Source organism: Cucumis sativus, chromosome 5, assembly GCF_000004075.3.
Source record: "Cucumis sativus cultivar 9930 chromosome 5, Cucumber_9930_V3, whole genome shotgun sequence".
Lineage (NCBI taxonomy): Eukaryota > Viridiplantae > Streptophyta > Magnoliopsida > Cucurbitales > Cucurbitaceae > Cucumis > Cucumis sativus.
The window spans coordinates 12,209,700-12,224,597 of record NC_026659.2 but is presented as its reverse complement, the minus strand read 5'-3'; the positions used below and the strand labels follow the sequence as shown (position 1 = coordinate 12,224,597).

Sequence of the window (14,898 nt, the reverse complement as noted above, 5' to 3'; positions counted from 1 at the left end):
AGCAGACAAGCGATGCAGATGTTGCTATTATCAACGAGTTGCTATTATCAACGAGTTGCGTCATTCCCAGCGTGCAAGAGAGAGATGGTTGACAAAAAACGCATTTCAACATAAGGGGGCCGGCTGATGTCTCTAAAAGCATGAGGAAGGAGAGGAAGAGAAAAAATTATCTCCCCTTTTTATTTAAAATTTAATAAAATGAAAAGATCTTAGGAAAAGACCATTATGCCCCTCACGCCTTATCATAACTAATGTTCACTCTAAACTCTCTTCTACTGTCGTTTGAGATGTGTTTGGGTTTGTACATTCCACTAACACCTCCAACTTTGTATGCTATCAAACGATCGACTACGAATGCTCTAACATACTTGTGATTGTGATTAATTAGTAATTAGAAATTATTAGGTTTTATGTTCTAAAACTCATAGATAGTAAATGTAATCATTTTTACTCGTTATTAATAAAATGTTATTATTATAATTTGAATAAGTGTTATTGATTATATTATTAGTTTTGTCTTAATAAACTAAATCCAATTAACTAACATCCTAAACTAATTTGATGGGTCTTGAATAGTATGTAGAGACATACATGGATCAATGTTCGAGATACAACTTAAAGGATTTATAGTATAGGGATAATGCTGGGTACCTTATCTTGGTAACACTATGGATACGACCCACTTTGTATTTTATACAAACGTAATGATCCAACGTGTTCATGTAGGTGACATATGGGTGAGGATATCCTACACAATGAGTTTGCATAAGACTAGACCACAAAATAGTAACCACTAGATGTAACTCCGTAAGCTTGTAAGGTTTCTATTTGATTAGGATGACCTAGGTAACTTAGTCTTAATCCTGAGTGTATTATAAAATTTTGTTTGCCAAAGATTGTTCTTCGATTTGTATAGATTGTCAACTCAATATGCTTATCATTTTGGGAACAAGACCAAGTGGTTTTTCTACATTCCTATATATTCTTTAACTTCTCTCTTCTTTAGGAGATATTGGTATGAAAGATACGGAGGTGTTTGTGAATTCTGAAAAACTCTGTACCTCTCAATTTTTGCTACATTTTTCCATTTCAATTTTGGTTCCACAAACCAAAATCTTAGCTTAGAGAATAAGGAAGTCTCCAAGTGGTGGTGTCCCAATGATTTAGCAACGTAAGTATTCCTTTCCTATTCTCTGTATTTAATTTGAAAGCATGCTTTGCCATATAAATTTGTTTCGATACTATTTCCAATGTACTGATATTTTTAGATCCTAAATTAAATTGAGTTAAAGTTTATGTTAAATCTTCCACTGTGTAGGGCTCTTATCCCTTTAGGAATATGTATAAATGTTATAGTACTTGACAATTTTAAATATTAGGCTTTCACAAATTGTAGTTACATGTGGTCTCCCAGTATAGTCATCTCCTTTGCATACAACAACCAACAATTTCATATAGATGACTTTAACACATGATATTTAAAATTTTCTTTGATGGTGTCCATCGATAGTTCATCTTTCAATGCACTCTTTGACAAAAATATTCTATTTGCATCTATCATTGTTCCAGACTGTATGTGATCGTGAGCTTTACAATGCACTTGTACATGGTAGATGTCTCGATGCCGTACTAAGGTTTTCAGTTCTTTGTTAGCAAGTTTATATGTTGTATAGTCGAACCTTGATTCCCATCTGCTTGTACGAACCTAGTAATGGTGTGTATTGTTTTTTGTATCTAAGACATGTGCTTCCTAAGAATTATTTATATCCTCCTCATCCAAACAGATTGTTTCTTTCATTCACAAGCTATATCTTTTCTTGTATGTGTTGCTAAATTTGTTATTCTCATCTACATTCTTATCCTCAGTGTACAACGTGAAATCCCTCAACCTATCATATGCAGAACCAATATATCTAATCAAACATTTGTTTGAATGGAAGAAGCGTGCAGGGTACATGGACTGTGTGATCCTACCACCAAAGATAGTAATATGTGTTGGTAGGCCACGTACGGATAAGATTCAATCAATTGGTGAACAACACCGAACTTAAAAGTGCACTAGATATGTCTAACTAGTACACAATCGGTCAACGAGGGCACAACTTTTAACTCAACCAATAAGGATAGAGGTATGTAAAATTGTGACTTTGCTAAAAATCGAGGTAGTTTTATCAAGTTCACCTAGGATCGCTTTGGTGTCCCTATCACGATTGAAATATGCCTTGGTACATCGTTATTTGAATTAATACGGCTTGAAGTTCAAAGTCACGAAATAGAATTCAAACATAGGGCTGATTTCATGAAATCAGGTCCGAGCTTGACTCATTAAGACGTGAGTGACAATGGGGTCAGGAGATGGTCATAACCAACACGGATTAATGAGAATGGATTAGAATTCAAACGGGCTTTCGTGTGATGGATATCCAATGCTACATTTTCTTCTTCAAGAAAGAAAAGAAGAGAAAACATTTCATGAACATCCAAAATTTATTTGTAGCATTGTGAAAGCAACTTTGTGAACGTGCCGTTAAGCAATTGGCTTTTCGAGAAGAAGAGACAATTGAAGTTCAGAAATAAGAACATGGCCGATATTTCTATACCAAGTGAACTCCAAAAAATTTGGTACACACGAACCGTAAGAATATGCTGGTCCGATCGGAGTGAGCCATGGGAGCCCCATTTCAATGGAGTTCATCTCTTCACACTGCTTCAATCAACCTCAAATTTCCCATTTTTCCATCCTCCACATCCAATTTCATTTTCTATTACTGCAAACGATCTCCTGTGATTGATTCCGCAACTCGTCGTTGCGCTGTTTATGCTCAAAACTCCAATTCCCCGCGGCCCAAGAATTCGAAATCGGTCGTTCTTGGAGATTGCCAAGGGCATGAGCTTGTTCGGGTCTCTTCTAATCCGATTCGACCGCGTAACAGTGTGATTCTCTCTTTGGTGTCTTTATTTGATAAGCGTTCTCTTTGGCGAAGGATCTTTTTTGCCTCGAAGAAAGTTAGGAGTATCATTTTGCTCAACGTCGTCACAATTGTTTATGGTGCGCTTCTCTTTGATGAACACCCACGTATTTATTAGATCAGTTGTTGATAATCTGAATTAATGGTAAGAATGTCCACCAAGTATGTCAGATATAACTATGCTGAACCGGAATTCGTACACTTCTGTGCTTGAATGCTTTTATTCAGCAGTAGGCAGATGAGACTTTGTATTGATTCTTCTGTTCGGTTTGAATCTACCCAAAAAGAATAAGTGTTTAATTTAGGATATTCCAGCCTAATGTAAAATCTGAAAGTTGAGGTCCATGTATTTGTGGCAGTCCTGTTAATTTGGATTGATCACTTAAATTTGTATGCTGTTGAGTCATAATGCAATTTGTAGCAACCATGGTACCCTCCCACCGCCTATAATACCTGGTTCTAGTGTTCTCAACATAGTATCTTTCTGTGAATCACAATGTATGTACACTATTAAAGGTGTTTGGGTATTAAATTGAGTTATTAAGTCTAGAGCTAATATGTTGGAGTTCATAAATCTGTGTTTGGGGTGTAGAATTGGAAGGTGGCGTTCTTGATCAATGTTCAAAATAGAAAAATAAGGGAAGATGAAATTCTTTGACAAATGTGCAAACTTGAGCACAATGTTACTATTGAAGATGAGTTGTTTTACATCAACTTATGAAGTTGGTGGTCAAATACCCCATGGTATTTCTAGAATGATTGTTATAGTAGAGAACTTGTGAAATATATGTTAGGCAAATTTTATTATAGTTTCACTTCTCTTTATGGAACCTATTTTCTTATTGAAAGATGAAGAAGAAGAAGAAGAAAAGAAAAGGATTAAGTTTTTTTTTTCTCCTTCTCTATCATCTAAGGTTGGTCAGGAAGTTTTCCACAAAATACAAAATTTTCCTACTATTAAAAAGGTTATACAATTTCATTTAAAAAAAAAAAACATTAGCTACAATTACAAAAGTCTTGAAGTTTTCTTCCTTTAATATAGTAAGGAATTCTTGAGATCTTCAACTAAAATACCATTCAATATTTCCAAATTTTGGTTGTTGTAGCTAGCAGTATTCCAGTTGTGAAAGAGGTTGAAGAATTAGTGGATCCTGCAACCTTCAATGTTGTACGGTTTGCCATGACTGCTATTCCATTTGTTCCACTTGTATTGGATAAATGGGATGATGTTGAGATCCGCGATGCTGGAATCGAGTTAGGTTTCTGGGTTAGTTTAGGGTACTTGATGCAGGCATTTGGACTTATAACATCTGATGCTGGGCGAGCATCCTTCATATCAATGCTGACGGTAATATTTGGAATTATACGTATGGTATATGATGTAGTAACCTTTCTTGCCATTATAATGTTGATTAAGGTACTTGTGTATCAAATAATCAGGTACTCGTAGTTCCTTTACTTGATGGACTTTTAGGGGCCATTGTTCCTGCTCGTACCTGGTTCGGAGCTCTCATGTCAGTTGTTGGAGTCGCTATGCTTGAATCCAGTGGATCCCCTCCTTGTGTATGTTTAATTTCAAACTTGTAATAATTTTGCAAAATATTATCAATAATTTGAGATTTTCTAATGCTCTGATTTTGAGATTTTGAGATTTTGATATATGTATAGACAACACATTCAACTAATTCCTATGATTTATTCAGGTGGGAGATCTTTTGAACTTCATGAGTGCAATATTTTTCGGTGTTCATATGCTAAGAACAGAGCATATTTCAAGACGTATAGATAAGGATAAATTCTTGCCACTCCTTGCATACGAGGTTAATATTTTCTCATAAATAGTAGATGCTGGGAGGCAGTGGTGTTACTCCTATAAATAAATTAAAAGAAAAAAAAGGTGGTGTTACTTTTGCTGCACGGTTTGAGTGATTTTAATTACTCTTTCAGGTTTGTGTTGTTTCTATTCTGTCAATCCTGTGGTATTTTATTTGGAGATGGATTAATGGAACGGAAACAATTAGTGAGTCATGGAATTGGAAAACATATTTAGATTGGGTGTTCATGTTTCCTTGGGTACCTGCTCTGTACACAGGCTTATTGTCCACTGGTTTTTGCCTGTGGCTAGAGGTATGTCTTCTCATTTTATCTCTATATAAAATTTTAATTTGAGTTTTGCTTTTCCTTTGAGTTACTATTCAATTTGACTGATCTTTCTGTTTGGGGTGTTCCTTCTTTTATTATTTTATTCATTCTGTAACTTAATTGCCTCATCAGCCTTTACTGAGTCCTAAAAGTTCTTTGCTAATTGTAAAATGAATGTTTCAATTTGTCTTTCGAAGTCTTGTTGAATTACCAACTACTTCAAGGGAAACATTAGGATTTTGAATCCCAAGGAATTGATCTAAATTATTTCAATTGTAGTCTACATCTACATAAAATACTTTGTGAAGTAAATGTATCTGAAAATTTGATTAAAATGAGAGTTGCCTTTTCCACGCAACAATGAAAAGTAGTGAATCTTAGTCCATGACTTCTTAGCAAAGCCATATACGATTTTCCAGATGGCTGCCATGTGCGATGTATCTGCCACCGAAACTGCCATTATTTACAGCTTGGAGCCAGTTTGGGGTGGTAGTTTTGCCTGGATCCTTCTTGGTGAAAGGTGGGGATTGACCGGCTGGATTGGTGCTGCCCTAGTGCTAGGTAAACTTTCTTCCAAAATTAAAAAAGCTGTGATATGTGCTATGCTATTTTATTTGTATTACAAACATTATTCCATAGTGATGTCATTAAAATTTTTATTTGAAATGTAAAAGTTACGAGTGTCCAATGGATGAATTAGTTGTGACTTGATAGTAGAATGGAGGGAAGAATTGTTTTCAAACAAAATTCAGAGGAGAATTACACACATATATAACTGAAGAGAACTAAAATTTCTGTTAGAAATACGATAGAATTTAAAGAGGATGCAGAGAACCCAGAGGCCAAAAGCGGGCTCAAACAAATGTTCAAGAAGAGGCCTAGGCCTCAGCGAACCTTTATCTCAGCAACAAAGTCTTATAGCCTTTTAGTTAGACACTGTTTGAACGAACTTGCACCAAGCCTGCATATGAAAGGGAACTCATGGCTATTGTGTTGTCAGCACACTGGTTTGAATGGACTATGCACTAAATTTTTTCCTTGACAAGTGAGGTACAACTGAACTATAAAAATGGGTTATTAAAGTGAGGCTGCTGGGATATGATTTTGAGATTCAATATCGACTGAGGTTGGAAAATAAAACGATGGATGAGTTGTGACTATTGTTGGTGGCGGACCTAGCTTCCGTCATGGTTCAAACCACCATCTATGTAAGTTTAGGTCAAAATCATAAAAACTGACTCCCATATTGTTCCAAGTAATGACATACAACACGATAAGTTGTGTTGATGGAAATTATTCTACAAAGAACGATTGGTGATACCGCAAACTTCCTCCTTGATTTCTACTATATTGCATAAATTCGATGATTTTGTTTTGGGAGGGAATTTGGGTTTCTTAGAACCTACAAAAAAAATAATAGGTGAGCTATTTTGTAGCAGTATGAAGGTCAATGTAAACACTCACATCGAGAAATGTTCCATTTGTCAACAAAACAAAATTAAGATTGTCTCTCTAGTGGGATTGTTACGGCCCTACCAGCACTGGATTGGCTTTAGGAGGATGTCACTATGGATTTCCTAGAGGACCAACCAAAATCCTCAGACAACAATGTTATATTTGTGGTAGTAGATTGCTGAAGTAATATGGACACTCATTTCAATTTGCCACCAATTTTCTACCAAGGTTATAGCGATTGTGTTTTTCAGCTAGGTGATTTGCTTGCGTTATTGGATGAGAAGATCTTTGTGAGTCGTTTGTCGATCATTGTTTAAACTGCATGGCACCTAACCTTGTTTTAGTGCATTGTTCAATCCTCAAGTGGAGTTACTGGAAGTTATGGAACATGACTTTCCACATTTTGAATGCCACCTATTCTTCATGGTTTACAGTCACCTACCACACCCCTATTGTAGTCCTACAACGATAGGAATTCTACAAAACAACACCTTACCTTGGATCAGCAACTTGTAGAGCATGATCTCATTTAAACTATCTATTGACAGTGGTAAAGAAAAAAGACACTGAGTTACGTAGAAACCCCAGTACCGGGAGAAAAACCACGATTTGACTTTTTTTATTATTATCTCATACGAATAAAAGATACAAAGGTGAAAGTAAATAGACAAGACAACAATCATGTATAAAAAAGGAAAGAAAATTAGGTTAAATCTTTCCTTGGGTAGCCCACTGGAATGCATATGCTACCGTTGTTTAGTCGTTCTTTAATAAAGTGTCGATCAATCTTCACATGTTTAGTTCTATCATGTTGAACTGGATTGTTGGTAATGCGAATAGCTGCTCATTATCACAGAATAATTTCATCAGCACCTCATACCCTTCAGATAAAACCCTATGAATCTAAATCTTCTCAGGTATTCCCAAACTCCTAACCATGTACTCAACTTCAGCAATGCTTCTGGTCACAACTCCTTGCTTCTTACTTCTTCAAGTTTACGAGATTGACTCATACAAAAGTACAATAGCCAAAGGTGGATTTTCTGTCAACAACAAACCTTACCCAGTCAGAGTCAATATAGGCCTCAATAACTCTTTTGTCGGTCTTCCTAAATATCAACCCTTTACTAGGTGTTGTTTTTAAGTACCTTGTAATTCTGTTAACTGCCTCCATATGTTTCGTATAGGGAGTCTGCATGAACTGACTAGTGGCACTCACATCATAGGAGATATCTGGACTAGTATGTAACAAGTAAATCAACTTTCCCACAATGTGTTGATATTTTTCTTTATCAACTGGAACTCTATCATTGGAATTTCCCAGTTTACAATTGAATCCAATAGAAGTATCAGCAGGACAACACCCCAGTATACTTGTTTCAGTCAGCAAATCAAGGGTATACTTCCTTTGAGATACGAAGATACCTTCTTTTGATTAGCTACCTCCATCCCAAAGAAATACTTCAGGTTCCCAAGTCTTTAATTTCAAACTCATCACCCATCTTCTTTTTCAGTTGAATGATCTCAACAATGTCAATTCCAGATAAAACAATGTCATCAACATAAACAATCAACATTGCAATCTTCCCAGCCTTGGAGACTTTCGTAAACAAAGTGTGATCAAAGTGCCCTTGACTGTACCCTTAGGACTTGACAAAGATAGTAAACCTATCAAACCGTGCTTCGGTGACCATTTTCGTGCATATAAGGATTGTTGTTTGTAGGCCTGATGATCAAACTCTACTTCATACCTTGGAGGAGGGCTCATATAGACTTCTTTAAGTCTCCATTCAGTAACATATTCTTAACATCTAACTGATATAAGGGTCTGTCTTTATTCATAGCAAAAGTTAGCAGAACTCTAACGGTATTTAGTTTTGCAACTAGTGAAAAAATTTAAGAGTAATCGACTCCAAATGTCTGAGTAAACCCATTTGCAATTAACCTGCAAGAGTTCCATGTGCCTTCTATTTGAGGGTGAACACACATTTGCATCCCACGGTTTTATGTCCCTTAGGGAGAGTACAGATCTCCCAAGTCTTCTTCTTTTCAAGAGCTTTCATCTCTTCCATAACTCACATTCACCCCCTAAAGATGGCTAATGGGAAGGAAAGGCCGATCCTCACAAAAGGTGTCATCCATAGTGATAAAAATATTTACCGGAAGGAGGATGGAAACATTTATAGTCTCGTTGATGAAGGGGATCCCAACAAACACACACGCCTGAGCTCGATGGGTTGTTAGGGCCAAATTTATGAACATAGGCTGTACACCCAAATACATAAAGGGGAACCTCAAAAGTGAGGTGGGTAGAGGGATACAACTCCTTGAGACAATCTAGGGGAGTCTAGAGGTGGAGGACACGAGAAAGCATCCTATTGATGAGATAAGCTGCAGTAAGAACATCTCCCCACGGATAAGAAGGAAGGGAAGTAGACAACATGAGGGAACGAGCTACTTCCAAAAGGTGACGGTTTTTCCTCTGGGGAACCTCATTTTGTTGAGGGGGGTAAGCACATAAGCTTTGGTGAACAATCCCTTTGGAGAACAGAAACTCACTAAGGGTATGCTTTAAAACTTATGACCAGTATCACTCCGAAAAATTGTAATTTTTGCATTGAACTGCATTTCTACGGTGTGGTAGAAGTTCTAAAATACAGAGGAGACCTTGGATTTATCAGTGATAAAGAAGACCCAGGTAAGAAAGTATGATCAACAATAAAGGTTACAAACCACCATTTTCCAGAAGAGGTAGTGACCCGATGTTGTTTGACTCGAATACGTATCACAAGATAAAGAGGAGACATCAGCTTTAGAGAAGAGATAATAAATACTTCATATATTGAAAGTTTGAGTGGCCCAACTGGAAATGTCACAACTTACAATCTTGTTTAGAAATAGTAAAATATGAAGATTATAAACTACTCCTAAAGTTACTACTAGCGGAGATATTATTATCATGGAGATACTGTCTGCTATGTCGGGTAGTGTCAATCATCCTCTTCGAGCTCAAGTTTTGAAAAGAAATAGAATCAAGTAAGAAAGTAGCTTTGCAATTCAACTCATGGGTGATCTTGCTTATAGATAGCAAATTATAGGAAATCTTAGGCACATGCAACACATTTTGGAGGGATACCCCTTCAAAGGAAAAAATTTGTCCCTTCTCAGCAATTGGAGCTAGGGAACCATCGTCTATTTTGCTCTTTTCATCTAAGAAACACCGACACTCCTAAGATGGTGAAGTATCAATGTTGAACACGTTTTTGACATCGACACGTCTTCGACACGCTCGTTGGCCTGTTGATTTTTTATTTTTTTTAATTTCGGACACAGCTCTAACATGGCTGAAGAGAAAAAACCCATAGAAACGATCCATTAATCAGTCTAATTGCAATAATTATTAGGTTTATTTTTTTTTTTTAATTATTAGGTTTCTTCACTGTTCTTCGATTCTCCCCACCAGGCCACCAACCCTCTCTGCCCTTGTTATGTTTTATGGCTCTAAACTTGTTATGTTGATGCTTTTAATTGGAATCTTTGTTATGTAATATGTTTAAATGTATGACATATATTTAATTTTTTTTACTTAAAAATTGATGTGTCCCCAACGTGTCGTGTCCTACTTTTTTGAAAAATGGTTTGTCACCGTGTCAATGTTGTTGTCTCCCCGTGTCGTGTGTCGATATCTATGCTTCCTAGCTTTTCTTTATAAGCACACGGAATATAAGTCACAAAATTCTCAAAGGAACCTATGAAGTGATCTGTAGCACTCAAGTTTAGTTCTGGGGATTCTTCGCATCGATGCTGATAGGATTAAGGAATTGAGGCATACCTAACTGAGCAATGGCTCCTAGAATGGAGGGTGGATTGGGACCATTTTAGTTTACAGTAGAGCCAGATGATTGAGAGGTTCCAACATACTCACTCATATAAGCACGTCTTGAATTTTGTTTATCATTTGAGGGGCGTTTCTTACCTCCTGAAGGACGACCGTGAAGTTTTCAATACTAATTCTTAGTATGTCACTATATCTTGCAATGCTCACAAATAGGGATCGATTTCCCGTTGTTCTTCTCACTATCATGGGTAGAGGATTTAGAACTAAAGGCAGCAGAGTCAGTAGCAGAAGTAATCAGAACACTATGTCAAACTTGGGGTTGAGACCTGCAAGGAAGTCATAAGTTCGATCAACTTCTTCAAGTCTAGCATATTGTATCTCGTCATTTGGAGTATCCCAGACTATCGCTTTGCACCAGTTCATCTCTTGCCGGAGTAAGGAAAGTTTATTGAAGTAGGAGGTTACATCTAGAGTTCCTTGCTTGCACTCATGGACTCGTTTCTTCTGTGTATACAGGCAAGAGGCATTCTGACGCTTCGAATAGAGTTTCTGAGTAGTATCCCATAAATCCTTCGTAGTTGCTGCATAAAGTAGAGGCTTTCCAATTTGTTGTTCCATATTATTAATCAAGATGGACTTAATAAGAGAGTCCTCCCCTCTTCAGAATCATTCTTGGGGATCAGCGAGTGGGGGACGAAGAGTCTTTCTTGTCAAAAAATCAAATTGGTGACGCCCCGCAATAAACATTTTTGACCCATTGTGACTAGGAAAAATAGTTCTGGCCATTTAGTTTCTCTTAGAAAGACACTTGTAAATGGTGCCAGAGAACTAGTTATATAATTTGAGGACAAAGAAGGGAACGTTACCGAGTTCTTGGAATACATCGGCAAGTCAGTTGGTTTGGATTTGCTGAAGATTCACCAACTTCAAACCCTGATTTATTATGGAGTTGATTGATCCTGGTACCACAAATGTGCGACTGCTATAAAGAATTAGAATGCAGCAGCATGTGAAAAGCCGGCAGCGACAGCACATGGATGTGTGGCTGACCAAAAGGGTGTTTAGTTGGATAGAGGACAACAATTGGGAGTAGGCCGGATGAATTGTGGAGACGACATATGGTGGCGCGTAGGCGGACAGACCAGGTGCATGCAGCTGGTTTTCTCCATTAGGCGGGCGACTGGCTCCAAGGATGGGCCCGGAGTGCTCACTGGTGGCATCTGAGGCTGGCGAGTAGCTTTTCCACAGTGACGACGACACTGATCCCAACAGCTGTCTTGTGGTTGCTTTCTGTTTGAGTTCCATCAATATTCGTGTCTAGGGTTTCATCTTTACCCGCTCTGATACCATATTGACAGCAGTAAAAATAAATAGACACCAAATTACGTGGAAACCCGAGTAGGAGAAAAACCACAATCTAACTTTCTTATTATTAGCTCAAATGAAAAAAAGATACGAAGGAAAAAACAAATAAACAAGCATATGATAAAAACGGAAAGGAAATTAGGTTAAAACTTTCCTTGGCCAAAGCACACTAATTCTAACAATATCCAACTAAAATACTCTTATCCCCAATGCTGATGGTAAAAGGTGTATCAGATTATGAACAAAAGAATAGTTGATTGTACCAATAAAATCATATTTCTTTTCTTCTTTTGCATCTTTTTCTATGATATATGGTACTCATACTCCCATCTTCTTTTCAAGACATTTTACAGTGTCCCGATTATTTTTATATGTAGGTGGAAGCCTAACAGTGCAGATACTTGCATCATCTTCAACAAAATCTTGCAAAGATGAGACAAGCAAAAACAAGGAATTCCATGGCCTATTGAGCTCGTCTGATGAACACAGTTTGACGACATCCCCAATCGTTATAACAAGAGTCAAGAACATTGCAGATCATTTGAAGTAAGGCATATTATTTACGGTAAATTTATAAGTTTAGGGTCTGAATATGAGTTGTTTCTAGGATGCCTCCCAACTTTAAACATACCTAAGAAGTTCTTAAACTTTCAAAGTTGTGTCATTTTGAGCTCTAAACTTTAAAATGTGTTTAATAGGTCTATGAACTTTCAATGCTGTGTTGAATAGATCTTTTGATCTATTAGACACCTTTTAACGTTCAGTGACTCATTAAACACAAAATTAGAAGCTTAAAAATTTAGTGGACACAAAATTGAAACGCTAGAACTTAGAGATCTATTATAGTATTTTTTAAAGTTGGGGCCTGGGGATCTATTAGACAGAGTCTGAAAGATTCAAGGATCAAACTTCTATTTCTGTATTATATTTACACCAGTCGAAATAGGTCTAACCAATAATTAGAGCTATACCGATGAATATGTACATGTATATATCATAGAACCGAAGTTAACTAACAAGCTTTACAGTAGCGTTCTCCAAGTTCTTGATGGCTTGCATCGTGTAATATTAACTGCTGGTGGGTATGCTTCAGCCATTATGTATATTTAAAATATATCTATTCAAATGAAGTGGAGCCCTTTACTCAAAATAATTGTTATTATGCTAAGACTTTCCAATTTAGCACTTTATTATGCAATTTAAGACCTGTTTTAAGCTATTTTCTGGTCAGTCTCGCTTGGAAACTCAAAATCCCAAGGTGCTTTCTCTTGTCCCTTGCTTATGGAAGCCTACTAAACACCCATGAAAACAAAGGAAGCTTAAAAAAGTTCATCTCTTGGCCCATCTATTCGCTGTTTATGCTTGTAAAGCGAGGAGTTCATCATATTTTTCTGCACTACGATTTTGCCAACAAGGGGTGGACTGTTTTATTTTGTATTTTCGGTCTGAACTGATGCCTCCTGAACAGAGTTGACGAATGGATGCTTCATGGGATAGAAAGTAGAGCTTTTTGGTGCTAGAGAGAATGTTCTCTGGAGATGTGCTTCAAGGTCTATTTTTCGTGCATTTGGATGATTTTTTTATAGTTCTTTTGATTCTTTTGTTCAACGTATAGCTTCTTGGTGGGACATAAATCACACAGAACTTTTTTGCAATTGCAGTATTTCAATGATTTTTAACACTTGGAAGATTATGATTCATTAGCACCTGGGGTCCCCTAAGATTGAACGAGAACTGGTGTCGTTTAAGAATCGCCATAGAAGAAATCTCTCTTGGTAAATGGAGGAACCACTTTACAACCCCTTCCTTTCTCTATTTGCTGCTACAGCAAGAACAATTGGGGGCTCTTCCCGAAAAACATCAGATCATTCAAAGAAAGATAAATAAATTAAAGGGATTTTTTAAAAAAAAAAAAGAAAAAACAAAAGCTATTTACATTCGGAGAAAAAAATCACTAAAAGACAGATTTATTACATTGATTTTTCTATGAATTGTAAATATTACGTTGAATGTTTCCATTTTTTATCATTTCCGTAAATTAAATAACAAAGGGAATTTATTGAAAATGAAAAATATATGAAAATATCTACAAACACACTGAAATATTACAATCTAGATCATTATTTTATCATAAACAACATTTTCAAATTTGAAACAATTGAAAGTCTAACTTACTTTATTAAATAAAAATAAAATAGTTAATAAAATAAACTAATCTCAGTAGAAACCAAATGTTTAGCAAAATAATATAAATAAAACTACTATGGGAAACTTCTAAAAATACAATTTTGTTTGAACCCTAAATACAACCTGAAAATAAGATATTCATAAGTTTAAATTAAAGACTATCTAATGATCGTGACATTCTAAAACATCTAAAACATCATTGACATAAAGTTAGCATTGTCATAATAGTCTTGAATGGCACAGTCACAAGTCTTTCTTGTTGCTTGTCAATTTTTCTTTACCTTTGTCTTTTCTTGAAAAGTTAAAATTAAACATGGAAAGAGTGAGTATATAAAAATACTCAGTATGAAATCCACTACTGAGCCCAGTAGGTAAATTGTTAACTTCTTAGTAGGCATATACCTTGAGTCATATCAGTCTTGTGGTCCTGTAGGAGCACACATCAGTCATAAAAATGAACATAAGAGTACACTTATCAATCAATACAGCCAGTCGTCTAAAAATGGTGATTTCGTAGGACATTGAATTTTACATGCATGGTATACTAGCTTAATAGACAAAACTAATAGTTACAATCAGTTCAAAAAAACTGTTAATACTTTGGATGGCTAAGTTTATTAAAGGCAAAATTGAGCATCATGTTGGACAACATGTGAAAGATATTGGTAACAACTTTGGGATCGTCAAGCAACATTTTCAACAAAATATTCTTTTTGTATATGAAAGATTATTTTGCAGATTTCGTAGATTTTGTTTCTGCAGTCATATATTCTTTCCTTTATTCTCTTACAATTAATATTTATTGTCCCTAAAATATATTTCTAAAGATAGTCATTTTTATAGGTGATCTTAAAGATTGTTTCCAAAGTTGATTAAAGATATGAAAGGGTTTTTCTTATGTGCTTTATGTCTTGTAATGTTATATTTCACGTTAATGTTTAT

The 14,898-nt window shown here is 36.0% G+C and overlaps 1 protein-coding gene across 2 annotated transcripts; it reads left to right on the top strand.

Moving 5' to 3' along the window:
• The first annotated feature begins 2,447 nt into the window (after positions 1 to 2,447).
• LOC101219169 lies at positions 2,448 to 12,922 on the top strand. Of its 2 annotated transcripts, none has more exons than XM_011656179.2 (7): positions 2,448 to 3,049; positions 4,076 to 4,317; positions 4,410 to 4,532; positions 4,673 to 4,789; positions 4,917 to 5,096; positions 5,531 to 5,672; positions 12,147 to 12,922. In XM_011656179.2, exons 1-7 carry the CDS (start codon positions 2,668 to 2,670, stop codon positions 12,317 to 12,319), a joined length of 1,359 nt encoding a protein of 452 aa, XP_011654481.1. In that variant the 5' UTR covers positions 2,448 to 2,667; the 3' UTR covers positions 12,320 to 12,922. The 2 variants fall into 2 exon arrangements, with proteins under 2 accessions (XP_011654481.1, XP_011654483.1); XM_011656181.2 differs by lacking the exon at positions 2,448 to 3,049 and adding an exon at positions 3,095 to 3,114.
• The last annotated feature ends 1,976 nt before the right edge of the window (positions 12,923 to 14,898 follow it).